The sequence below is a fragment of the Desmodus rotundus genome, chromosome 10 (assembly GCF_022682495.2).
Source record: "Desmodus rotundus isolate HL8 chromosome 10, HLdesRot8A.1, whole genome shotgun sequence".
NCBI lineage: Eukaryota > Metazoa > Chordata > Mammalia > Chiroptera > Phyllostomidae > Desmodus > Desmodus rotundus.
In genome coordinates, this window is record NC_071396.1 from 45,795,235 (window position 1) to 45,822,907 (window position 27,673).

Below are 27,673 nucleotides of genomic sequence, written 5' to 3' on the forward strand. Positions count from 1 at the left end.
GAATTGTGTTTCCAAGACAATCTACTAGATCTTAGCAAGAACAGCGCATCCTCCTTGAGCCACGGCCTGCTGACTCCCGGTTCCCTGCCAGCTCCGTGTGAGGGGAGGCCCACCGGGGACAGGAGTGGCCCGGGATCAGAGCTCCTTCTCGCCACGCTCCCAGTCACGCAATGTCCCTGGGAGGGGGGACACCAGCATTCCTCGCCCCCAGCTGCCTGTTGCAGAGGCTAAGTTCCAAGCGAGTGCAGCAGAGATACACATCAGGAACACTTCTCCATCCCACCGGAATTTGCTATGAATCTGAACTAGATTCTTATAAATTAAGATGTGCATTACTAGGCCTAAAGTAACCACTAAGAAAATAACTACAGATATACAGTAAAATTTAATTAAAGGGCTTAAAATATTATATTAAAAATAGTCACTTAATGCAAAAAAAAGCAATAAAGGAGAAATAAAAAAAATGACACGAGACATATAGAAAACATAAAGTAAAATGTCAGATGTAAGTCCAACTACATCAATAATAATACCAAATGTGAATGGATCGAGTAATCCAATCAAGAGGCAGAGATTGTCTAACAGCATAAAAATACCAAGAACCAAATATATGCTGCTTACAGGAAATATACTTTAGTATGAAAGATAAAAAACAGGTTGAAAGAAAAAGAAAAAAGAAACTCTGAGAAAGTCAAACTGACTACACTAATATCAGACAAAATAGACTTCAAAATAAAAAAAATGCCACTAGAGAAAAGAGAAACATTGTATAATTGTAAAAGAATCAATTCTTCTGGAAGATTTAATGATTATAAAACATATGTGCCTAACAACAGAGCTCCCAGATACAAAAAGCAACAACTAACAGAATTAAAGGGAGAAATAGGCAATTCAACAATGACAGCTGGAGGCTTCAACACCCCACTTTGAACAAAGAAGAGAACGACTGGCCCAAAGGTGAGCCGGGAAGCGGAAGACTTGAACGGCCCCGTAAACTAACCAGACCTAACGCATCTCTGCGAAACACTCGATCCAGCAACGGCAGCACACACGTGTCCTCCCGTGTGCCTGGGACATTTTCTCAGACAGACCACGTTCTAGGCCACAGAACAAGGCCGAAAGGATTTAAAGAACAGAAACAGTATAAAATATGTTGTCCTACAGCCGTGGAACAAAACTAGCAATCGCTGTCAAAGTGAATATTGGGACGTTCACAGATGTGTGGAAGTTAACCAATGGGTCGAGAAGAAATCCAAAGGGAACGAGACAACCCCCTGCGAGGAACGAAGATGAAGACACAAGGTGAGACTTCTGGGAGGCGGCTGAAACAGCACTCAGAGAAAACGGATGCACAGCTATCAATTGCTACATTAAAAGAGAAACAAACCTCAAATCCACAACCTAGTTGCGGTAACACACTGGAAGAAGAAGAGCAAACGAAACCTAAAGCAAACAGAAGAAGTAATAGTAACGATGAGAACAGAAACTAGTGAAAGCGAGAACAGAAAAATAGAGAAAATTAATCAATCAGAAGCTGTTTCCTTACAAAAATCAACAAAGTTGACAAAACTTTTAGCTAGACTGGTAAGAAAAAATTCAGAAGGCTCAAACAACTAAGAACGGGATGAAAGATGGGACATTACCGACTTTTCAGAATAAAAAAGGATTGTAAGGTAATCATATGAACCACTGTATGGCAACCCATTAGATACTGATGAATTGAACAACTTTGTAGAAAAACACAAACTGACTCAAGGGAAAATAGAAACATCTATAGAAGTAAAAATATTTCATTAATTATTCAAAAATGTCCCTCAAAGAAAAATGCAGGATCAAATGGATTCACTGGTAAAGTCTACCAAACACTTAAAAAGAATCAGTGCCACTTCTTCATAAACTCATCCATAAAACAGAAGGGAAGGGAAGGCTTCCTGACCCACTCTATGAGGCCAGTATCCCCGACACCAAAACTAGACATCGCAAAAAATGAACCCCCTGACCAATATCTCTCATGATTACAGATGCAATGAAACCCTCAACAAAACACTAGCAACCAATTCCAGCAACATAGTCAAAGGATTATACACCATGACCGAATGGAATTCACCCAAGGAATGCAAGGTTAGTTTAACTTACGAGAATCAATTAATGTGATATACAATATCAGTAGAAAAAAGAAGAAAACCATATAATCATCTTAATAGTAGAAGAAAAAGCATTTGCTAAAATTTAACACTTCCTTTTGATTAAAAAAACCTCTCAGCAAAACAGGAACAGATGGGAACTCTCCAACCTGACACAGGACACCTGGGAAAACCCAGGACTAACGTCGTACTTCACGGTGATGACCGAACGCAGATCAGGAACCAGACAAGGGAGTCTGCTTTCACCACGCTGCTGGCGGTCTGGCCAGGCCGCTAGGCGAGGAAATAAAATACAAGGCATCCAGAAAGAAAGAAGCAAAACTATCTCTACTCACACTCACTATTTTTCATATAGACGATCCTAAATTAGCCAATAAAAAATATACTGGAACTACTAAATGAGTTTGGTGAGTTTGCAGAGCACAAGATCAATATAAAAAAAATCAATTGTGTCTCTGTACCTTACTAAGCAGCATTCTGAAAATGAAAATATAAAAGCAATTCCATTTACAACAGATTCAAACAGATTAAAATGCTCAGTATAAATTTAACCAAAGAGGTACAAAATTTATATTCCAAAAATGGCCAAAAAATGTTGAAAGAAAACCAAAATGAATGAAAAGACATCCCACGATCATGGATCAGAAACTTAACCTGTTAAGATGGCAACACTTTCCAAACTGATCTACTCACTCCGTGCAGCACCCTCAAAATCCCAGCTGACCAACCAGCTGGTCCAAAATTTCATATGGACTCAGAATATCCAAAACAGACTTTCAGAAGAACCCCAAAGCTGGCGGACTCACATTTCCTGATTTCAGATCTTACTACGAAGCTACAGGAATGAAGACAGTGTGATACCAGCATAAATACAGACACAGAGGTAAGTGGAATAGAGTTGAGTCTAAAAGTAAGCCCCGTGCAATGACAGTTGACTGACTTTCAACAAGAGCACAAGGCAATTCTAAGGGAAAGAGCTGTCTTCAAAACGGGTGACTCTGGGGCGACTGGACACGCACCGGGACAGTAGGACGATGGCCCTCGGTCCCACAACACGTGCAAACATTAGCTCCACACGAACACAGGGTGCTGTGAGATCTAAGTGTAAACGCTGAAACTGCAAGACCTCTGGGGGGAGAGAGGAGGGAGTCTCTGTGACCTCGGGTTAGGCAAAGTCTTCTTAAATACGACACCAAAGACATAACTGACAAAAGAAAAAAATAGGTAAATTGGACCTCATCAAAATCAAAAACTTTTGTGCTTCAAAGGGTAACAAAAAAGGTGCAAAGAGAACCCACAGAATGGGAGGTAATAGTTGCAAAGTATGTATCTAGTAAGAGACTTGCATTCAGAATAGAGAAGGAATTCCTGCAACTCCATACTAAATGAACTGCCCAATTAAAAATGAGTAAAGGATACAAATAAACAGTTCTTCGAAGAAGATATACAGAGAACCAGTCATCACACAAAAAGATGTTCAGTGTTATTCACCGAAGAAATGCAAACCCAAACCACATGAGATACCGCTTCACACCTGCTTGGATGGTCACACTGGAAAAGACTGATAATAACAAGAGTTGGCAAACATAGGGAGAACCTGGAACCCTTAGACTCCACTGGTGGGAACGTGAACTGGGGCAGCCGCTTCGGAAAGCAGTCTGGCAGGCCCTCGAAAGGCTGAACACAGAGTTACCTTGGACCCAGCCGTGCTAGTCCCACGTTCCTGCCCCGGAGAAAGGCCAAGACCGCACGAAAACTTGTAAACAAATGTCTAGAGCTGCATGTTCACGACAGCCCAACAGTGGAGTGAGTCAACCGTGCGCCGGCTGATGCGTGGATAAACTCTGGCGTATACTCGAACAGGCGGTGACATCGTGCTTACAGATAAAAAGGAGTGAGGTGCGACACAGGCGACAGCGTGGAGGAGCCCTGAAGACATTATGCTCCGTGCGAGAAACCAAGCACGAACTGTCTGGGTCACCTAGAATGGGCACATCTGTCGAGGCTGCAAGCAGATTGGTGTTTGCGGGGCGAGCGGGGTGGGAGCAGGGGGTGGGGGGGGAGAGACCGCCGTTGGGAGCTTCCTGTGCTGCAGGTGGAGACGCCTCACAGCTGTTTACAGAGACGGCTGCACAGCTCTGTGGCTACATTACAAACTTGAGGTGCATACTTTACACAGGTGAATTGAAGGGCAACGTGAATTATATCTCAACAAAGCAATTACATTATGAAAAAGGAAATGTAAAAAGCAACATTATAAAGTAGAAGATCCTACAGAACAGTGTAGGGCCTTGGCAGCAGGAAAGGATGTACCTTAAAAGGCACAAAATCCACTCGCCACGAGGGAAAAGATCTTTAAAAACCTGAGATGAAACACAGATGACAGCGTGAGTACGAGGTGCGTGTGCTGAGGGGTGTGTGCGTGCCGCAACTCGAGGAAAACATTTGATGTGTTCGACGACATTAAAATTAGGAACGTGCAGCCTTAAAATGAACCAAAAGTGAAAATTCCAGCCGTCATCAGAAGAACAGGTTTGTCATAAATGTGACCAACAGACTAAGTATCCAAAGTACGTAAAGATCGCCTCCAGATGAACGCAGAAGACCCGAACAACTGAATAGGAAAATGTGCTGAAGGCCTGGGCAGTTACTGCCGAGAAGAGGAGAACAAAACGGTCCATAAACTAACGGAATGATGCTTAGTCTCCTCGGTAATCAGGAAACTATCAACTAAAACCACAAGGGGATACCATTGCACACCCACCAGACCAGCAAAACCGGAGAATGTTTAGCTGTCGTTAGCGGTAGTCATGTGAAGGGTGGGAAATGTCATTCGCTGCTCTTTTTAGGGTCAACTGGCCAACGATTCTGGAAAACATCTAGTAAGGCTAAAAGCACCCTGCCTGCGGATGCAGCCTGGAGGGCCCCGTGCACACGGGCACAGGGACAGACACGGTCGGGGATGGGCCTGGGTCGGCCCCACCCAGGAACCGGGACTGAAGCTGCTGTTGAAAGAATGGATGCCCTGCGGTACCTTCACAAGAGGGCCTTTCGGTAACTCGAGCAGGGAAGCGCCAGCTCTACTCAGTAGGGGTGAGTGTCAGAAAGACAGCGAGGAGAGAAAGCAGCAAATCAAAAAAGGACATCCACTACGCAGTTGCATGTACAGGAAGTTCAAAAATAGAAGGAAGCACAGCTCGTTTCCACACGAACTTCGGAGGGACGACTTAGGTGGGACGACCACGTAAAGAGCATGCCCATGCAGCTGTCCTGGAGGGCGGTGAGGAGGACCCGGTGGGGGCGGCGCGCAGGGGAGGGGTGTTTGTAAGGCACAGCCTGATTCCGAAAACCTGGCTCTTCTCAGCACGGCTGTTCTTTTAGTGACGCATATACATGCTGTGTTCCCTCCTGTCTGTTTCAGATTTCATCATAAAAAATGAAGAAAAAGATTGTTTCAAACAAGTGGCTCCCTTTCCGATGCTATGACTATGCCGTGGGTCAGGGCTGCGGGTGGGCACGCTATGTGCAGGGTCTGACCTCAGGGGGGAAGGGGGAGGTCTGTGGGCGCGAGCAGGCACTGGACGCGCTCCTGTGACCCCCACGCACAGCCCGCTGCAGGTGACCCTGGCGTGTGAGCAGCAGAGCCGAGCCCTGCTGAGGTTTCTGCAGCCTCTTCTCGGCCTCGCAATCACAGACTGTTCTACGGACCAAGGTGAGAAGAGGCTCGCTTCTCCCCGCCGCCTCGCCGGCCCTCCCTCTCCTGCGCGCGAGTTCACGGCAGGCTTACTCCATGCCCGCCCCTGTGCCAGGCAGACCTGGTCCCCACACGTCAGTGGACGGTGATGTCACCTTCACCCCCAGTTAGTTAATCACTATTGCACCACAGGATAGAGGACGAAACTCAGGTCTCTGGGCACCTGTGTTTACTAACCCAGCCCAGGCCCAGGGCAGCAGCCTCGGAAAGCAGTGTGAATTCTCTTGGTCTGGTGTATAAATATCAATTTTGTGGATGCTCTCAAACACTTGGAGGCTTCAGGGATGTAAAATTTGGTCATTAAAAAGCAATTTGTGCGAGATTGATGTAATTGCTTTTGTTATGCTAAAAACTTCAAATTGCTCTGAGAGGAAACTTCAAAGAACAGCCTCTTTTCGTACCCTCGTGGGTGTCTGCAGAGCCACACGTTAAACGCAGACCCAATAACAGGAGGCCCCAGAGCGACCTGCGAGGGGCGCTGTCTTCGGAACCGCCCAGGCAGGAGTTGTAGCCTTCAACCCAGTAGCTCTTCCGCGCTCGCAGCCTCCCTGGGGACTTCCCTTAGCCCTGGAGAGCGGCCTGGACCTGAGGAAATGGGGAGTACTACCTCTCCAGCGCTCTCCCAGCTGGGCACCTGTTTGGAGGGACGTGTGTGCCCCCATTCACATACGGGGTCTCGCCCACGCCGCTGACCACGGTGTGAGTGGGGCCCCCAGGGACCAGCCAGCCAGCCAGTGCTCTCCTCACCCTCCATCCCTCGTTTGCCAGTGCAATGACCGCGGAGCTGGGTTGAAGGGGCCACACCAGGCTGGGCCCCGCTGGCCCACGCGGGGTGCGTATGTAAGCATCCTTGCACGGGGGCCTGGGGTTGCGCTACTCAGCAAACCCAACCGGGACCTCGGGCGCGTCTTCACGATGGGAGAATGGTGCCCACTCCCTGCCTGACTGTTCGCTTCCATCACCCGCCCTCCTCCTCCCACTTAAAACTGGGGGCAACGGCACTGAGAAATAACTCACTTGTTGGCTGAGTCAGCCACTCCCAGACTGTGCCCCAATGAGTGGAGAGAGGGAGTCCTGTAACGAAAGACCCACTCGTTGGCCCCTGAGGAGCGGACAGCCCCGAGGAGCCAGCGGGCAGCGGGGCCACCCTGCCTGGAGGCGCGAGGACCGCTCACCGTTTCCACTGGGTCTAAATGCCGGTGAAACTGCTTACGTTGTGGAAAAGGTCAAACTGGTCGCTGTGTCACTGGTAAATACTCTCGATTCACTGGGAAATGTGTTGTTTTTCAGGCACTTGTTTTAGAAATGCGTGGCCACATGAGTCAGGCTTCTCGGGGAGGGGGGTGGGGGTGACAAGTAGGGGCTGCGAGAAGATGGAGGGGAGGGGCAGTGGGGAGAAGGAGCGAGGGGGAGACTGCCTGGCGGGGATTCAGCCAGCTTCCCCCACTCTAAGCTGGCTCTAACCTCAGCTGGACCGGCCCCGGTACCCACACAGCCTTTGCTGGCACATCACTGCCCTGCCATTTGGAAAGGAGCCTCTCCTGGGGCATGGCCACCTCTTCCCCAGCAGAGCAACCCCCCCCCCCCCGCCCACCTTGTCCCTACACGGGGCTTCAGAAGTCCCCCAGGCACAGCCTCTCCTGTGGCCCAACCCCAAAAGCCCTCCTAGTCACCCCTGCAGCCCCGGCCTTGGTGATGGGGCCCTAGCAAGGCCCCCCAGACACCGCCGCCGCTGCTGCTGGGGCGGAGAGCTGCCCTCCCACTGCCAGTGGTCGGGGCTGGACCAGCACAGCACCCCCCCCCCCCGGCCGAAATTCTCCTGGGTTCTCAGACTCCAGCCTCGGCGTCCAGCTCTGAGGTCCTCTGGCAAGAAATCCCAACTACAGAGTCTCCAGGGGTTGGGGGTGGGGAGAAGGGAACCGATCTGAAGGATGTGTCCTTTTTGGGGTCAGGCAAAGGTCCTTGTCAAAAACAAACCTGGGTCCCATGAAATGACAAACCAGGGCCCCCTGCCCTGGAAGGAGTTTTTCTCTAATTAACTTAAGTACCTGCCTGTCTGACTGACAGGTGGGGGGTCGGGGGAGGGACGCTGGGGGAAGACCAGACAGCCCATCACTCAGTGGGGACACCTCAAACATTTGCTCTGGTGATTGGCTGCTGCCGTACTAAGAGGCGGGTGCCTGCTGCAGCCTTCTTTACCCATGTGCAGGAGGAACTGCTGCTCCCTGTACAACAACGCGCCCCCCACTCCCGCCCCCACACGCTCCAGTCAACCAAGGCGGAGGATTGAATACTTTGATTCCTGCTTCTCTGAGCACAGCGACTGGCCAGCGAGGTGCGCAGCTCCCAGACTAAGGTACCCTCGGACCCAGTCGCATTAGGGCCTAACCAGCAGCCTCTGGGGCCCGCTGCCATCTCCCTCCATTTGTGCGCCCCTCCCGTGTTCTGAGAAATCGCCAGCCTTCACTCCCATTTGGTTCCCCCGGCCCCAAGTTTGCATCTGATACCATGTGAGTGTTTAAGTATAACTTCAAACAGTTACTGTTTCAACTGTTGAGCTGGTGGAAGAAAATAACTTTGCTGGGAAAACCCTCCTAAGGCTGGTGGGTGAAGCCATGGGCAGAAAACCCTCCTAAGGCTGGTGGGTGAAGGAGAGTCAGGGCTCGTGGGGTCCAGAGCAGCTCCCCCACCCTCCTGTGGAGTTTCTGGGTGCTGGGCAGCGGGTGGGTAGCCATGGGAGGCGGGTATGATGACCCCAAGGGCTCGACACCCCATCTACAGCCCAGGGACACGGACTGAGCCCCAGGGGGAGGGAAGCGCACCTCAGACTGGCCACCAAGCACCCTGCTCTCTGGTGGGGTGGCGATGGGGTGCCCCCCTGCCAAAGTGCCGGCACGCCCACTGTCCAGGGCCTGGCTCGGGCGGGACTCGCCACGCAGGCCTGCCTCACGAAGGCCTGCACTTCTGGTGGGACGAGGGCGGGCTGAGGCCTGAGGAAGGCCCTTAGGCTGGCCCTGCAGTGCGTCCGCTTGGGGGTTAATTTTATGCATCGACTTGGCTGGACCACAGCAACCTGCTATGCGATCAAACGTGATGCAGGCGATTCTGTGAGGGTGTTTGTATGCCATGAACATTTAAATCGGTGGACTTTGAGGAAAGCAGTTGCCTTCCACCATGTGGGTGGGCCTCGTCCAATCAGCAGAAGGCCTGGACAGAAGGAGGGGACCAACCCTCCCTCAAGGCAGATGGGATTCCCCAGCAGATCTGGGACTTGTCGGCCTCCAGAATCACAGGAGCCCTTTCCTTACAGCAAATCTCTCTCTCTGTGCACGTGTGCACTGCATCCTATTGGTTGATCCCTTGGAGAACTCTAGTGCGATAGGGGGAGGGGGAAGGGCTCACTCCGCCATCTCAAAAATGTCGACAGCCCTTCCTAGGCTGACGTCCAGAGAGCAGGCTGCTGTACACACCGCACCCTCCCGGACCCAGGACGCCACCTCACAGGGCCTCAGGCTCCCCACAGACACACCTGAGGGCAGGCCCTCACTTTTCCCACTGCTCACGTGGCTCCCCCTCCAGTGTCCCCATCTCGGGGGCAAGGCAGCCGTGTCCATCCAGGCTGGGGCCCCATACGTCCACACCCCACCTCCTTCTCCCTGCAGGTTCAGCCCCTGGTCCTGCAAAATGCACTGGTCCCGAGGGCTCCCCAGCCCGCCCTCTCCCGTGCTTCAGGCACCCAGCAACCCTCTGCCGGATGAACCGCACGCCTCCTTCCGGGCCCACCCCAGCTGTTCCCCACGAAGACGCTGGGGCATCTTCCTAAATACCAGACTGCTGAAAACCCCGAAGCCCCGCCTACGGGAGAAACCCTGCGCCCCTGCACCTGATGCTCGAGGGGTAGCCCTGGCTTGGCCCGACTCAATGTCTGCTGCTTTCTCCCACCTTGAACTTCACATTTGAGAACACAGCAGTTGGCCTGTGGCTCCCCACGCTGGCTTCACAGCCTAATCCTTATCCCTCCCGCTTTGCCTACCCCTTTTCCTACTCATCACTGAACACTTGGCCCGAAGGGCGCCTCCTCCCTGAGGCCTCCCCGGCTCCTTCCGCACAGACTGACGTGCTGTGTCACGTACTCTCCACCCTGGTTTTCTTTACGTATGTCTCTGCTACGAGCTCCCCAAGGGCAGGGGCCACGCCACCCTCCCCTTCCGTCCCCAGCCCCTAAACCAGGCCTGGCACATGGTTGGTGCCCAGCAGTGTTCGGTGAATACAGGAAATGCTGGGTTGTTGAACCCGCCAAGTCACGAGTGGCCCAGAGATAAGAATCATGGGTTTTTCTCGGCAAATCCTGAAACAGCAGAGTGGCGCGTGGCCCCGTGATGCCGAGGGCAGGGACACCACTGCCCTGCGCCGGAGTGGGAGCGGACTGGCAGAATGATGCGCAGGGCCCACCTCAGTGTGGCGTGCGCCCCTGCGCAACGTCGCCTAAGGAAGCCCTTTCCCCCATCACACCTGCTCCGAACCCCTTCTCCTGTGCTGCCGTCCCAGGCTGCCCCAAGTCTTCTGGTCCCCCACGGCCCAGCCTGGGGCTGCACGGGCAGGCGGAGTCCACCCACTGCAGGCCTGGCCCCAGCCCACTCTGCCCACGGGCTCCTCTGGGGGAGCCCACGCAGTTCCCTGCCAGTCCTGACCCGGGGACAGCCTGGGCACGCCGTGAGGTCTCCTTCCTTTTCCGTGACTACGATTGTCACTTACACAGAAGGCACACACAGCAGAAGAAGCAAAGACGATGGAGGGAAAAACATTTTCAAAAATCATCGCCGTTCTTCTGACGAGTCGAGAGTGGCTACCAGCCAGGTGACCGTCAGCTCCACGCGCAAGCTTCGGAGCACAAGCATGAACACAGGCGCCATCTGCCAAGCTGCCGAGCGAGAGTCGTTTGAGTGCTCGAAGAATCAGACGGCTTCCAAGGCTTGTTTTTTAAACTAATTATAAAAATCATTGTGGGTACAATGGATGTGGCAGAGCAGTTGGAGCAAAGACAACATTTGAAATTTAAAATAAAAATGTCAGGCAGACGTTGAGTTTGAATCGCAGCTCTTCCCCTCCCCAGCTGGGTGGTCTTGGACGAGACGCTAAACCTCTCCGAGCCTGTTTCCTCTCGGCCAAGTAGGGGTACAACCATCCCAACCCTGAGGGCTGGGGCAGGGCTGATGCGGGGTGGGGGGGGACCCAGCACTGGGCCTGCACACAGCATGGGCTTTTGATGTGCGTTATTACCCTGCTCTCCATTCCCATCCACTCTCTGGTCTCTTGTAAAGACCGAGAAGTATAAAATCACAGTCATTAGCTGCATTTTGGTAATTAGAACCGCAGCCCAATGAGTTCCTGGAGAGCTGAGCCCAAAGGAAGCCTGGAGGGGCCTCCGCTTCGAGTCATCTCTTCCCCAGCCTGCAGACGCAAACGCTTGCACGGGTGCGCCCGGCCTCCTGCCAACTGCGTCTGGAAATGAGCACGCAGGCTGCCGCCAGCATCGCTGGAGAGGGGAGCTATGCTGCCCAGGGGCGGGGCTCTGCCTCTCTACTGTGTAGACTCCCTTTCCCACCCGTCTTCCCGACCCTCACAACTGTTTGCCCCGAGAGTCACAAACTTCTTAAAATGAAAAGTTTGCTCCTTCAAAACTGTTAGGAGGGTGTTTACTGAGACAAGCCTGGCATGCAAACGAGATCTTTATGCCACTGAAATCTAGCAGGGGTTGGGGGGAGCACTGGTGAGAAGGGAGGCAGAAGTGGAGAGATAGAAGGGAGCAAGTGGGAAGTGTGGGTGTCTCCCTCCCCCATGAACCAAGCCCACCTGCTCTGTGTCTCACTTGTCTGGGAGCGGGCACTTCCTGTTTTTTGTAACGGGCTCATCACCATGGTGGCCCTGGCACACAGCCAACGGAGATGGTCACTGGGGTGTAAAGACAGAATGTGGCCCTGGCTGGTGTGGCTCAGTGGATTGAGTGTGGGCCTGTGAACCAAAGCGTAGCCGGTTCAATTTCCAGTCAGGGCACACACCTGGGTTGCAGTCCAGGTCCCCAGTAGGGGGCGCGCGAGAGGCAAACACACATTGTTGTCTCTTGCTTTCTCTCCCTCCCTTCCCCTCTCTCTAAAAATAAATAAAATCTTTAAAAAATAAAGACAGAATGTGTGTGAATAGGATTCATTTCATCAACATGAACTGGAATGGGTCCTGACGGGTGTGGCTCAGTGGGCTGGGTGTCGTCCCACAAACTGAAAGGTCGCTGGTTTGATTCCCAGTCAGGGCACATGCCTGGGTTGTGGGCCAGGTGCACAGTTGGGGACGTGTGAGAGGCAACCAATCAATGTTTCTCTCCTTCTCTTCCCTTTTCTCTAAAAATAAATAAAATAAAATAAAATGATTGGGACGGGACAATGCTTACTGTCTGTTAGGGGAAAACTCTATGTTCTCTCCATGTCTCGTTAGGGGAAGGTCATTTTCAGACTGACGGTGTCTGACAAGTCACCTGTGGCAAGTCAGAGCGGAGGAGGGAGGAGTGATGTTGGTGACACTTGGCGAAGCTGATGAAGTGTCTCCATCGGCTGCTGCCCTTTGCCCCCCATGCCTGGCTATTCAAGTCCTACCCATTCTCTGGGGTCAAGTTCTCTTCCCCCAGGAAAGTCCTTCCTCATTGCTGGCACGGCCACTGGCATGTAGAGGGACAGGATGGCCGGTCCCAGTACTCACACTGTCATTTACCAGCTTGGTAAGTGAGCAAGGTGTTTGGTCTCTCTCTGGCCCTGTGTAAAATGCCCCTCGGAAGACAATTACATGAGACAATGCCCATAAAGCCTCAGGGCTGGGCGGGGCACCCGGCGGGCCTCAGTGAATGGAGGCCATTCCCAGGCTGACCCCACCCTGAGGGCCACCCCCTTTTCCGTTCTGGGTGGCTGTACCCCATGGTGGCCTCTGGCTGCCTCAAGGGTCTAATCGCTACCTCCAGCTTCCAGAGCCCAGATCTTTTGCTTCTCGGTGTTTTTGTCATCGTTGCAGTTGCACGAGGGCTCAGCTCTTACGCATTCTTTGCTCATTGATTAACCACCTGCTTCCGACTGGAACCGAGAACCCGCAGCCCAGGCCTTCGACACTTGCGCCGGCCACGTCGCTGGGAGGCTCACACGAGCCCGTTATCGAGAGCACTGTCGCTCAAGGAGGACACGCCAGGACACGCGGGAGTTTTCTTCTACTTCCTAACAGCCTGGCCACGGAGACGACGGCACGGCAGGCTCTGACCCTGGGGCAGGTCCCCTCAGCCCGCGGCCACCCTCAGTCTCTGCACACAGCAGCCAAGGCAGGCGCAGAGTCCCAGGTGTGGCCGGGACCCGCACTGGGTCCGCGCTGGGCAGTAAGGGTGGAGCTAACAGAGACTGCGGAGTGGCGCTGATCGGTGTACGCTTTTTAGTGCACTTTGTTCAGAATTACGCAGGAGCTACTGGCATTCCCACGGTGAGGCAAGTAAATAAACCGCACTAGGTTTCACCCTTTGCCATTTCGGGGAAACTATGTTTCAAACGATTATTTGGACAGCTCCGCGTGGGAGGGGTCCCCGGGCCCCCTGCCAGGCCTCGAGCGCCACGACCTCATCTTTCCCGAATTCTCTGACTTGTCTCTACATTGGTGGGGGTTCGTCTTTTAGTATTTTTTCCGGCCAAGAATCCAGGACTGGTTCATCACCTGAGCCCCTGCCCACCAGAGAACCCTTTCTGTTGTTCCCACGTCGGGGTCCCATTCGATGAGGGTAGAATTCTTGGGTCACAATCTTACCGCCTCCATTGCCTGCCTGCTTCTTAACAGTGCAGGAGAGCCTAAGGTCAGGGGGTTTTCTTCTTCCTTCATAGAAAACCAGACTTTTTTTCCTCTGCCTGGACACTTCAAACAGAGTTAAAACTTTTTGAAATCCAGAAAATTTGGCAGTTATATTTGGACTTAAAAACCTTTCTGTTTAGGGCAGTTAAAAAAAAATCCTTCTTCACTTGTCCTTTTGATGTGCTCGGGGGTCCATCTTTACAGTGGCTGGTCACCAATATGCTCATTTTTGTCTCCGTCCTACTTATTTGTCCTCTCACATTATTGTTACTATTTTTTAAACCTTCTCTCTCTTTTTCTGTGTTATGGGAGAGGTGGTCAAGCCCGTTCTCTCACTGGAGAGCAGAGCGTGGCCCCCTCACCGTTACCCTCGCCCGCCAGGCCAGCACGGCTCGCACGGAAGGCGCTTCTGCTGCTATTGAACCAGTACCCCAGACTCCGTCCGCTCTCCCCTTCCCTCCCCCAGCTCCCATTCGATTTCTGCCCGGGCCTTGGCCGACTTATCCCCATTTTTCTTCTCACTCCGGAGCTCGTGTTTTCTTGATTTGAGAGCAGAACACAGTTGCTGTCTCCTGTGCTTCCGTTTCTTGCAATAATTTTTCCTGAGAGCAAGGGCTTCCTCTGCATCTCAGCTGTGCTCCTCCCCCTTCCGTGTGGCTTCCCTTTCATCCTTGTTCAAACAGGCCCAGTCCGGCTTTGCCTGCCCGGTTTATGCTCACCTCCGCCCTGCCCTGCTGAGATGGCCAGGGCTGGGCGGTTATGGCCAACTCCACAGTCACTGCCACAAAATTGCACCCCTGCGGGGGGAGGGGCTCAGTGGTTGTAACATCCCTGCAACCAGCACTTGTGGTCAAAGGGTTGAGAGACCCCCTTGAAAGCCTGCAGTTTGGGGTCGGGGGAGAACTGATAAGCTCGCTCTCTACATAATTGGGACAATATGTTGCTGCCCCTTCCCCACCATGCCCATGCCACCCTGTTGTCCCCAGGTGTCCCCTTTTGAAACCTGTTCCTCACTCTAGAGTATTTCTTCCTCTGCAGCTTTGCCACGACCTTTCTCAGTGCCCCCCTCCTGACCATCACGCCCATCAGGGAAGGTTCAGCTACCAGACCCCCCTACCCTCTGGCGCCTCTCATCTGGGGTTCCCGACGTCAGTGGGCAGGCTCAGAGGGAGAAGTTGAAAATATTGGCTACGAGGGCTCCCGGAGAGGTGGGTGTAAGCGAGGGCCTCCACCAGGCCATATAAAAAAAGACATCGAATTTGTTGTATTTCAATGGAAACATGAGTCACTGGATGAGCCACGAGGGAGGGAGGGAGGGAAGACAAGTAGGAGCGGGGGCGGGGAGGGGAGAGAGAGAGATAGAGATCAGAGAACTCAGCCTGGCAGACTGGGGCAGGTCAGGGCTCAGACAGGCACTTGCTGGACAACTGGGGACCAGGTCTGCCAATCAAAGTGGGTGGGCGTGGACTGAAAGGCAGTGGGCGAGGAAACCAATGCCCCCCCAGGAAGACGAGTAAACAGAGAGGCCCACCAGGTCACTGGGTGAGCACCTCCTTCTAGCTGCAAAGAGAAGCGCCCCACTCAGCCGTCCTGTTTATAGTCATCCGGGCAGAGGGAGTTCACTGCCTCCAGAGATTTTAATTACCTGCAGACAAAGTGGTTTTAAGCTTGCATTTGGAGGAGCTTTTTAAAGTAGTTTCACTGCGATTACCTTCACTAATGAGTGATCGACATGCATTAACACAGAGGCCAGCACAACAAGGCAGGCAGGGCAGGGCTCCTGGGGATGGAGCCCCCAGCTGGTGGGGGTGGGGCTCCGTCTCCCTCATTAGCTTCGAAAGCGCTCCGTGGCCTGGACCCTGTGTTCTGTGGGCACACGTTCATCACCATAAGGAACCACAAGGGCTCCCAGGGCCCCAGGATGCTGCAGAAAGCTGGGTCTCAGCCCTGTCCCTGGGCTCTCCTGCCTGAGTACTCAACCCCACAGGACCGGCGTGGCGGTGTTCGGTGTGAACTCGTCACCTGTGCACGTGGTGAACCTGCTCTGCGGGGCTGCTTACCCAGGCAGTCGCCGTCCTCTCCCTGGGTCACTGGTGGGTCTGCAGCCCCACTCCCCTGACTTGGTTCATCTAATTTGACACAGTGGTAAGTGTTCCGACCTTTATTTAGAGGGAAAAAAAGCTGCTTCAAAACACATTGCTTCAAGGTCCGAAAAAGCAGGCAGAGAGGCGGGGCAGCCACACCCTCTGCAGGGGCTGGGCTGAGGGAAGGTGTGGGTGGGAGCCAACAAGGGGCTGACCTCCAGGCCTCTGCTCAACAACTTACCCACCCCCTCCAATGGGCTCTTCACCTCAGAGGGATTCCCGTTTACAAAAGGAAACGAGAGTCCTTTCCCTCAGCCTGTTAGTAAGCAGAAAACCCTTCGAGGCAGGGACGGAGTGGACGTGTTTGAGTCGAGGCTGGCCTGATGGCTGCCGAGTTTGTCACACAGGTTACTGGGTAAACTGCTTGCGCACCGAGATTCAACATGCAGTGTCATTTAGTGGCTGCCACACGGGAGCCTGGATCTCAATTGAAGGTGCAGAAGGGGAGAACCTTAGAGAAGTCCCAAGTCAACTTCTCCTCACCCCAGTAATTCAGCACTCGACTCCTGACCATCCGCCAAAGCCTCCACGTGTTGGCCATGGGCTCTGCTGAAGGCTTCTCAGCAGTCTGAGCCAAGGGCGCCCCTCCGCCCCGTCTCCACGCACGCAAGGCTTTCTTTAAGCAGCCTCCTGGGGAGAAGCCTGGGGGACCGGAGCCTCCAGGTCACCCCCTCCCCTGCCCCCTTCTGCCCCTTTCCTTCCTCATTTCCCCTCAACACATTCAATGCTCCCCGCCCCCACTGAGAGTCCACCGTGCCCCTAGAGCAGGGTCCTCCTTGTGAATCCACTGCAGACTCTGCTGGGACCCCCTGATGGGGTCTCTAACTAGGGCCTCCCACGCCCTCACTTGGGGACCGCGGAGGGACCGCCTGTATCCTATTTCGCACATAACCGTCGATGTGTGCATTCGTCGGAACACGAGTGGAGCAGCTCCAGTGAGCTCGGGGCAGAAAGATAAACCACGTGTCCCCACTGGCAAGCTGGCAAGAAGCTGTAACAGAAGGGGGCCTCTTCTTGGTAGGAGTTCTGATAGCACCTTGGTCGGCTCGGGGCTCACAGAGGAAGTCCCTAGGCCCTGTGGGTTTATCTCGACGAAGAATGAACCTAGAGATGCTCGGCCACGAGCGCCTGGACAGGTCTTCCCTTCCCGCCATGGCGGACCCTCAAGGCTCCCCGGGTGGTGGCGAAGAGGGCAGTGCCCTCATCCCTGGGTTTGCATGGTAGAAGGACGAAAATACTGTACGGCACAGTGGCTAAGAGTCTGGGCTTCTACTGGCCGACAAGTCCCTACGTGGATGATCTACCCCCATAGTCCTCTGCCTTCCTCTTGGAACTCTCTCCCCTTCATTGCTCTGGCCTCCTTGTTGACCCCTAAACATGCCTGGCAAGCTCTCTCCCCTCAGGGTCCTTGCACCTGTTGTCCCCCCCCCCCCCCCGCCCCCCCGCTGGGATGCTTTTCTCCCAGATATGCAAATGCATTGCTCCCGAACCTGCCTCCTTCAGGTCTTTGCTCAGATGTCACTTCTCACAGTAGAAGCTCTCACTGGCCCATCAACGCACAGGTGGATGAAAAAGCTATGGGGCATATTCAAAATGGAATGCTCCTAGGCCATAAAAAAGAGCAACAGCTTACCTCTTGTGACAGCAAGGATGGACCTAGATGGTATTATGCTAAATGAAATAGGTCACACAGAGAAAGACAGATTCCACATGACTTCACCTGCATGTGGACTCTAAGGAACAAAATCAAGCAAATAAAATAGCAGCAGACTCATAGAGAACAGGTGGACGGTTGACGGGGGGCGGGGCGGGAGTGGGTAAAAAAGGTAAGAGGGTTGAGAAGTAGAGACTGGAAGTCACAGAGGAGTCAGAGACGCAGAGTGCAGGGGACATAGCCGATGACATTGTAATTCGTGTGTACGGGGTCAGGTGGGTACCCGAAGTATCGGGGGGCCACTCTGTAAAGCGCATGACTGTAACCACCGTGCTGTATGCTGAAACTAACACAGAATAATACTGAATGGAAACTGGAGTTAAAAAAAAAAAATTAAAGCAAAAAAAAAAAAAAAAAAGCAGCAGCAGCTCTCACCACTTTCCCGACTTGCGTCCTTTCCGCGGCATCCGTGCCACCTCTCCCTCGCCATCTGTCCTCTCCTGTCTCTCCCCTGAGACGGCGCGTGTCCTGAGGGCAGGGGTCCTGTCTGTTCTGCACCCTGCCGTATCCCCACTGCCTCCCAGAATAGGCCTGACTCAGAGGAGGCATGTTTGCGGCATAAAGAGACGGGAGGGTTCAGGCAGTGGCGTACCATGGTCAAAGTTGTGTCTTGGCAAGTTCACTCTCAAAGCCACGTGGGAGGTGGGTGTGAAGAACTCTCTGACCAGGAGCTGGAGGACAGCTTGGGGTCACAGAGGTCATCCAGGTGAGAGAGGGTCAGGAGAACGGGTGGATGTGGAGGCTGAAGAGGGAGAGGAGAGAGGGGCAGAATGAAGAGCTAATGAGGAAGAAAACTTGGCAGGCTTTGGAGTAGGGGCTCCGCTATAAGAGGAAGCTAGGAAGACGCCAGGGTCTTGGGGTGCGGGCGGGGGTTGCTGCCATCACTGAGACAAGATGCTGTACTGGGAAGAAAAGATTCCAGGGCAGAGGGAACGAGGAGATGGTGAGTTCATCTGGGGCGCACTGAATCTGAAGTGCCCGTGGGCCTTTGGGGGCAGGTCCGAACAGGCAGCGGGAGACGGGGAGGGGCAGTCGGAGGCGAAGACACAGATGGGTCTTATCTGCACGTGAGCCATGGCTGGACCCACGAGGAAGGCGGGGAGTGGGGAGAGAAGCGAGCCAAGGAGAATCCATGTGTAAAAAGCTACTGTGAGTAACAGAGGTCCGACAGGGAGACAAGCGCTGTATGAAATCCCACCTGTGCCGGAGCAGCAATCTACAACACACCATAAACAGACACAGGCGCGGAGAACTAATGGCTGCCGGAGGGGGTGCAGGGGTGGGTGAAAAGGCACAGGGGCGTAGAAAGTACAGACTCCCACATATGAAATGATCAAGCCACAGGGCGCAGTGTGTAGCACAAGGGGTGAGGCCAACAACACCGTCACAGCTTCGCATGGTGACAGGTGGCTACTAGCCCAGGGTGGTGATCAAGCCGTAAGGCACACAAATGTCAGGTCACCGGGTTCTACACCTGGAACTGATGTAGTATTGCATGCTAACTGTACTTTAATAAAAACACAAATAAAGATAGAAAGCTCCTGGGGAAGGAGGGGCCTGTGAAGGGTCAGAGGAGCGAGGGCTAAACCTGGAAGCCGTGGGAGGGGCTGCTGGAAGGCTGGCAGGTGCCACAGCAGGAGGGATGCAGTGAGGGCAGGCCTGGCAAGCTCCCCCTGAACTTGGCATTGGGAAGGAGACCACCATCTCGGTAGGGACAGGAGCCAGACGAAGACCCTGGTGGGTTGTGTGCAGAGGCAGTTGGGGAAGTGGAAGCAGCCAGGGCCACTGATGCTTTGGGCGCCTGCAAGAGAAGGGAAGGGTAGATGCGAATGGCACCCAGAGGGATGTGGGGACAGAGCTGTAGGAGGAGCGATTGGAGCCTGCCAGCCTCCCGCTGGTTGAGGGGTGGAGACGAGGAGGAGGAGGTGCCAGGGAAGGTCAGGAGACACCACGGGGCCTTTGAGGCTGCGGTTGTTTCCATAAGTGAAGTCAATGCAGTGTGAGGCTTTCTCAGCTCAATAACTTATTAGCAATTTTTCATTACTAGGGTGTAATTAATTAATTCCAAGTACAGCAGTTCTGTGAAGCGCACCCCGCGTGCTGAACCGATGACATCCTCCCACTTTGGCTCGCACCAACACAGAACAGGTTGTTTGAAACCTAGAGGAAACGCCCACGGCGCACACACGTTTGTTTTAAGCCGTGCTTTGGATCCTGGGAGCTGACGCTAAGACAGGGAGGGACACGGAGCTCTGGAGGCTGCTGTGCTCAGCCACTTGCGGCTGCTCACACGGGAGCAGGCTGAACCTCCAGGGAGGCTGTGAGACGGCAGGTGGTCCCTGCCGGTTCCCACTGGCCCTGGAGGTCTCAGGGGTGTCTCTGGCTGGAGCAGCCCCACCTGATGGCTCAGAGAGGGGGGTGCCAGGGACCTGTCAATGCCACGAGGTCAGGCCTGGCATCCTGGTCATACTGGGGTCCTCAGGGCCTGCACAGCCGTGGTCCCCAGGGGACACTCAATGTTAAGGCCAGGAGAGGTGCTGGGTGCAGACAGATTCCTTTGGGAGGGCTGGGGGAGCAGCAGGACCTCTGGGCAGAATGTGGGTGGGGCAGGAGTGGAAGCACAACTGGAAGAAAATGGAACCAGGAGAGAGGGTTTGGCGGGTGGAGGCCAGTGCTAAGGAGCCAGGCCAGGCTGAAGGAGGGGTCCCCCAGAGGCCCTGCGGCTCTGTCCTTGGGCTCTCCTGGAAGCTCTGGCTGATCCGGGAGCTCCCACTCTGTCCCTGGGGGGAGGGACTGGCCTGGGGTTCCACTGTCTGGAGGCTCTGTGAGTGGGGTGGCTGAGCCAGCTCCAGGAGGAGCCCCCAGAGAGCAGGGAGGCCCAGCCCAGCGGCACACGGCTCCTGAGCACACCCTGCACACCAGGAAGCCTCCTGGGGAAAGCGTGAAGCTTCTCATCTGCTGTGACCTCGCCGCGCTGGACAAACAGCCCCAAAGCTGTGGTTGGTTTTGAAGGCCCAGCCGCAGTGGCAGAGCCTGTGACATGCGGCAGGGACTTAGTGCCCTCTGGGCCTCGAGGTCCCTGTCTGGGCAATGGGGGAGCTGGAGCAGCTCTCCTGACACTGGGAGGCTTGAGGTCACTCTGCCTGGCCTGGCACCCCGGCCTTTCTCAAGTCACCCAAGCCCCCGGCTGCATCGGCCCCCAGCTGCACCTGCCCTGTAGGGCCTGCGTTCTGACCGCTGGCCCTTCCCTGGGTCGGCAGCTGCTTCCCACCTGCACCTGAGATGCCCCCTTGCACCCTTCAAGATGCACCTCGCCTGTCTCTTCTGCAGCTCCTTCCCTAGACAATCCCCTGCCCACGTCAGGCAGACGATCCCTCCCTGAGGCTCAGCGGACAGCGTCTGAGAGCCTTTCATTCACTCCAGAAACCTCCTCTAGTCCTGGGATCAGTTCTTGGTTCTCTTCTTTCTCTTCCAACTCGCTGGGTGAACGTGGCAGGCTCGTGACATCGCTTTTCACAAGGCGAGGCAGCAGGAGAAGGTGATTTAATGTGGTCACACGGGGCTCAGATTCCAGCCACCCGTTAAATACACACGAGGGCCCACATTCTTCTCTCGCCTGGTTTTCTCCCTGGAGTGCCCACCACCCGACCTCTACAGCACTGTCGCACGAGGGCAGCCCTCTTCAGCCTCTTGCATCTGTCCCTTGAATGAGCCCTGAGGTTTGCAACAACATCACCATCAGCCTGCGTGCTATCGATTCTGCTTAGAGTGCTCACTACATGCTAGGTCCGATTGAGGTAGGTCCGATTGTCATTCCCATTTTACAGATGAGGTAAGTGAGGTGCAGAGAGCTTGTGTGCCGCCTCCAAGGAGGTGTGGTGTGGCCCCATGCTGGATAATGCCCTGGAGCCTGCCTGTGCCCCCTTGCCCCACAGCCCCTCCCTGCTGGAGGGACCCCGTCCAACAGAGTGAAACCCAATCCCCCATGACTCTAGCCCCCATCAGGCCCCTGTGCCAGCATCTCATCCATGCACTTTGGGAAGCTGAGCCCCCAGCTGGAGTGGTGAGCAGCCTTCACAAGCAGGGCAGAAAGACTTGCAGGAAGTGCAGGAATGCCCTGGAGGCCTGAAGCTTAATTTATATTTCTGAAACCACGAGACTCAAAGTAACAACAACAGGAAAAAAGAAACCTCTTCGGGAGCAAAGTCCAGCTGCTCTGCTAACCTGCAACAATAGGTGGTGTTTTAACCCACGTGTTTAGTAACACTTAACAAAAGAAGGTTCGTCCGTGAGCCAATAGTATGGTTCACTTTTTGTCAAAAATGGAGGTTATTTCCTCTGATTCCTTGAGCCCAGGAACGCCCCCCTGAAGTGCCAGAGTGCATCGAGAAAGAGCGTGCAGGACCGGGAGCCTGAGGTCCGTTTAGAACTGAACCCCTAACAGGCTCCTGTCTTCCGCAATTCCATGGTTTGTTTGGAAAACTGTGTAACTGCGACACTGTATCGATGGGTAACACAGCCCTGGCATGGTGAGCGACTGCTGAAAGGTAATCTTTTCTTGAACAGCATAGGAGATAAAGCATGAATTGAAAACCGAGTCAGAGAAATAGTTTTAAAAGTGCCAACTAGTACACAAAGAGGAAACCATGTCACAAGCTAACTTAAAACAAACTCAACAAGAAGTGAAAGTTAAGGAGAATTCCACACAGTCTCTTGGTATTCTCCGGTGGTATTTGGCGCGAAGGACGATTGTGACTAATTTTGCCACAAGAAAGGGACACCACATCCCACATCCCTCCAAACGCCCGAGTTTTGGCAGGAGACCACGCTGGGGCCGCAGGGAGCTGGCATCAGGGCAGCAACAGTGAGCCGCAGTGACAGTTTCCAGTGTGGCTTTGATTTTCCCACATGCTAATAATCTCTAAGTGATGCGATATTTCATTCCGAGTTCACAAGGCATCCCATTGCCATGGCAACTGCAATGTGGTACCAGCACTTCTCTCATAAATGGGGCTGAGAAGGCTGCCTGTCTCCCCTTGCAGAGCGGCAGGCACCGTGTCCCCACATGGCGCTCAGGCGACCCCCTCCCCAGCTCGCTCCACCCTCCTCCCCCACAGGACTTCTGGAGGCAGATGAAACACCAGGGAGTAAAGTCACAACTTCTCTTTGTGAAGTCTGGTGGGACTATAGAACGGACCATAGATGATTTCAGAATTTTCATTTGCATGGGAAAAAAGGTGTCTTTAAGTTTCCTGTATCATTAACTCCCTGGAAATTTGGGACCAAGGACAAATAATCACCAAGGAGCTCAAGATGGCATTAAATATCCCACTGCGACCTCAGTTGGCACTGCAGGAAGTTGCCCTGTACACCCTCTTTTCTTCCAAGTCAGCCCCACCACCCGTGCCCTGCCCCCACCAGCCAGGGACTGGAGCTGAGCCTGTGCCTGAGGCTGTGGAGGCCTCTCAGAGGGGCCCAGACCCAGGGCCCAGCCTGAAAGAGGGGCGTCTGCAGGATGACATCAGGCTGGCTCTCGGTGCCCTCCACACTCACTTTCCACCCTCCACGAAGCCACATGGGCCCAGACCCGTTCCCCCAGCCCTGCTGGGCAGAGCCCTTGCCCCTGCCTCCGGGACCCTTCACAGTCAGGCATGTTGCTGCCCGAGGCCCGAGGCCACGTTGACAACACGAAGACAACAACTGTCATTAATACTGTTGCCTGTAACACGCCCGACACACGCTAAGTGGTTTCTGTGTGGTGTCTCGTGTACTTTTCTCCACAGAGTGGGCAGGTCCTGCTGGAAGCCCCATCTCGCAGCTGAGCAAAGGCCCAGACGGTGGAGCCACTCACCCAAGGCCACAGCGCAGGGGAGGGGCAGGGCCGGGCTGCGACCCCACAAGCCCCGTTCTGCCCTGAAAGGGAGCTTTAGGACGCACCCGCCTGGGTGGGAATCCCCGACTCTGTGAAAAACTCAGCAAATCGGAAGGATTTGGTGAGGATTTGGTGGAAGAAGTCCACCAGCACGAAACAGAGCCCTCACCTGCTTGTCCAGCCCCCATCCTTCCCGGGTTTGCGGTGGCTATTTCCCGCCCTCCTCCCTGCCCCCCACATGAAATGAGAGATGCTATTTGATTACCCGATGGTGCTGGGGGGTGGGGGACTGTGTGTCCTGTGAGCAGAAATGAAAACCGTCAGAAAGATGCAGTTTGGGGGATACTGGGGACTGGAGAACGGAGCATCAGCCTATAAATGCAGCCAGTAAAGCTGGGGCAACTGGTCAAGAGTTTCGGAGCTCGCGGCTGCCGGGCACTCGGCAGGCACGCGGCTGGGCAGCCCTCCCAGACCAGGGACATTTGTGCTGGGCTCGTTTTGGTCTCATTTCAGTAACGTGCCTCATGATTTCTGAAGCAGCTCAGCATTAGCATCATAGCACAGCCATGCATGCGTCCGAGACTGTTCCCATTATGGAGTGAACTTGACTTTCCAGAGCCCAAGTGTAGGGTACGTGGAGGCACCTGGCTTCCTCAGCCAGGTGTCTGGGTAGCTAAGGGGAGCAGTGTTCCCATAGCCTTGGAGGGGCCGGGTAACCAGTGTTCTCACAGCCTTGAGACTGGGTCCGATAAAGTGTTCCCATAACATGAAGTGGGCTCGCATGCGCCGAATTGTGTTATGTTACGTAACATTCTGGCATCTTGCCGGCTTCGTTAAACAGGGAGGGACTCCCTGCTGGGGGTGATGATGATGAGAGATAGGCAAGGGGACAGGTGCCACGATGGTGCCACACTGGGGAGCAAGGGCCACGACATGAGACATACGGAGACACGCAGCTTGCAGCATTCATGGCTCGCCCACCCGTGAATAAAGGCATGTCGGACGTCCCAACATGAATATTTTTCCGTCTGCACAAATGCCATGAACCTGCCTGGCCTTGAACGGTGGCAACACCCCGAGTTCTCTAGGGCTCTCTGCTGCCACTGCCCCTGGGCGTGGGTGGGCGAGCTGCCCTTTGCAGGGGTGCAGGTGGCACAGGCCTGTGCTCCTCTGCCAAGAATGTGCCCGCCATGCCGTCCTGGGCTTGGGGCCGGTTACGTGACCACCCTCCCCACCCCTGCAGTTCCAGCCACCCAGAAGCCCTTTGCTGTCACTGATGAAGGCACCAGCAGGCTCAGTCCCTAGCCTTCTCTTCCCCTCCCTCCCCACCCCACCCCCTGCCCTTATGCCACCCTTGTGGGCCCTCCCACCCCCACGACCCCGCGCTCCCATCTGCCCACACGTGTCGTCTGCAGTCTCACGTTTCTGGACTTGTTCACGTGGGGCCACGTGGTGTCAGGACCGCAGATATTCCTGCAGGTGGAGGCGAGCATCATTCAACGGGGCCACAGCAACGCGGGAGTTTGCATTCGACTCACATTTTCCAGCGCCTGTGCGCCAGTGAACGCCGGCTCAGTGCCCGCTGCTGCGCCAGGAGCTGAGAGTGGACCCGACGTGAGGAGCCACAGGCCCCGCCCCCGAGGCTCAAACCCTCCGCTGGGAGCCACCGATGCCCTCCTTTCTCCCCTGACTCCACCCCAGCATTGGACAGGACCCCTTTGGCCCCATGCAGGGCCTTCCTGCCTTGCTCGGGGCGTGTGTGGAGCGCTCTTCCGTCAGTGACCGCTCTAGGCTGGAGTTTGAGAGCTCGCCGCACTGATGCCATCTGGCAGCATTCTACATACAACACGGCTCCCTGATGCATGCGCCTGCCTGTCCAGAGGGGTAAATGTAGGCCCTATCGCCACCTCGGGACAGGACCACCCCCCCCTTCCCCCCGCCCCTGCCGTGTGTGAGAGACCTAACCTGGGCGCCGCCGCGTGCCCTGGCTCCTCCCGGACACGTGTGCCACGCTGCCAGCGCGCAGCCGGGCCTCCCTGGATCCCGCCCTCCCAGGGCAGGTGGACACAACAGACCCTGCGTCTCCAAAATGCCACTGCTGGCACGTCGTCAAGGCTCCAGCCTCTCTCTTCCTCTACTGCCCTTACACTTTAACCAGTACACTCAGCACCTCCCCCCACCCCCACCCCCACCCCCGGTCAGGGGCCAAACGGGCATTGGAAGGACCACCACCCGCCCCAGGTCAAAGGGGCCCGGAGCCGCCCTCCTACCTCTGAGGAAGCAGTCCTTGGTGTGCACGGCGGCGATCCTCCTCTGCAGCAGGCACGCGGCTCGGCGGAGCTCACAGTGGTTCTCATAGAGCCTCCCGTCGGAGCCGCACACGGGTACGTAGCGGGGTCTGCAGGCCTCCAGGCATCGGCACTCGGGGGCCCCGGTCTCCCTGCTGAGCGTGCACCTGCTCCCGCGGCGGCACAGCATCTTCCTGCAGGAGGCTGGCGGTGCGTCGTGGCCGGAAAGCCCTGCCAGGCACACAAACAGGGAAGGTCAGCTCCTGGCACTCGGGTGGGGGGTCCTGGGCTTCCTTTGTGACTCGTTCACGTTGGGGTAAGCAGAGGCTCCATTTGCCTGTGAGCCAAGGCCAGAGGCTCAGGGGGCCCAAGGGAGTCCCTGCCCCTCCAATGGTCTGGGGCCATGGCCGTGGCCGTGGGCACCGAGAGCAGTATCTTCTCATGTAGAGCTCAGTTTTTATGTCTGGTTCACACCGAACATCTCAGGCACGAGCCCTGCCCATCTGGAAGGGAGAATACAGGGGAGCTACAGGGAGGGCTTTCCAAGAGACACAAAGGGCCTGAGTCGAGGCACCCCCCACCACGTGGCAGGGAGCATCGCACGCTTTGGGGAGGGCCGTGAGGTGAGGAGGCGTTTTGTGCAGGGGGTGAGGGGTGGGTGGGTAAAGGAGACTGCGAAAGCCAAGCAGGGGATTTTGGTCTGATACATTAGGCACTGGGATGGGGAGGAGGGCACTGTGGAATCTCGGGCGGACTGTAGAGTAAGGAGAAAGGGGCATTGTAAGTGTTGGGGTGGGGCGGGGAGGGCCTTCACAGCAGGGAGGCCGGAAGTTGACCTTTTCCTCGGAGGAGAATGGAGCTCTCGGGGCGCACACCAGCGCGGTGGCACCGGCAGCCTTTCTCCACCGCCTGGTCCCTTCTAGCACAATGCTGCTGCCGTGGGCAAGACGTTAAGCACCTGGAAACGGCAGCTGCTGTGTTGCCGGGCATCCCCACCCCTGACACAAGCCCATGATGCCCTCAGGCTGTGGTGCCCAGGGCGCAGATGGCAAAGTGGGCAGGGTGGACAGCAGAGTGGCTCCTGCCAAAAGGGTATGCGCCGTGAAAGGCCAAACAAGCAGCCCCCGCCACTGCCACACTCGGCCATCGAGGGCAGAAAGCTGGCTGGTGGCCACGTGGCACTGATGGCAACAGATTGGACGTTGAGAATCATAATGGAATACAAATGATTCCAACGTGAGTGCAGACTTTACGGCCACAGAAATCTTTGCTTTTACATTTTAATTAAATCTTCCAAATACTCAGCAAAACAGACCGGCCACAGCACTCAGAACTGAACTTTCAGCCCCAGCTCCCACCCCATGGGATTAAAATGTCTAAGGAAAAAAGAAAAAAAAAAAAAGAACTTTCCCTTTCTTGATTTTGGTTAAGTCTGCTTTTCATCGTTATAGATTTGAAAGGAAAAGAATCCGTTATCGGTAGATTAACTGCTTGATTCAATAACTCATTTAAATCCCTCCAGCCTTGGCAGGTTAAGAAATATTGACTTTTTCTTGAATCGTAATAAACTAGAAGGTCAAAATATCTCTAAGCAGTGGGAAGGTGCAGGTCCTCAGCGGGTGTGTGAGCTAACGGTTCACAGGCACCAGAGACCCTCCGAGGCTTGTGCAGGACGCATGCAGCTCCCACCTTCCCATCAAGGCCGCCAGGCCAGGGGGAGGGCAGCTCTGGACTGGGGGCCCCCCACCCGAGGTGGTTATGGCTGCTTTGCCACCAGGCGTGTCCACTCCTCCGGGAAAATGGGTTGCCCTGGAAAACTCTTGCAGCTACTGGAAGAAACGTCTGCACTGACCTCTTCCCTGCACAAAGCACTGCCATTCTATCGCTG

At 54.8% G+C, this 27,673-nt stretch overlaps 1 protein-coding gene across 1 annotated transcript in view; it reads right to left on the reverse strand.

Annotated features, from left to right (window-relative positions):
• FSTL4 (follistatin like 4) overlaps positions 1-27,673 on the reverse strand; it is a 331,311-nt gene that overhangs the window by 141,448 nt on the left and 162,190 nt on the right. Inside the window, exon 4 of the mRNA XM_053912698.1 lies at positions 25,768-26,016. Within this exon, the coding sequence (XP_053768673.1) occupies positions 25,768-26,016 (249 nt within the window). The remainder of the gene's footprint in view (positions 1-25,767; positions 26,017-27,673) is intronic.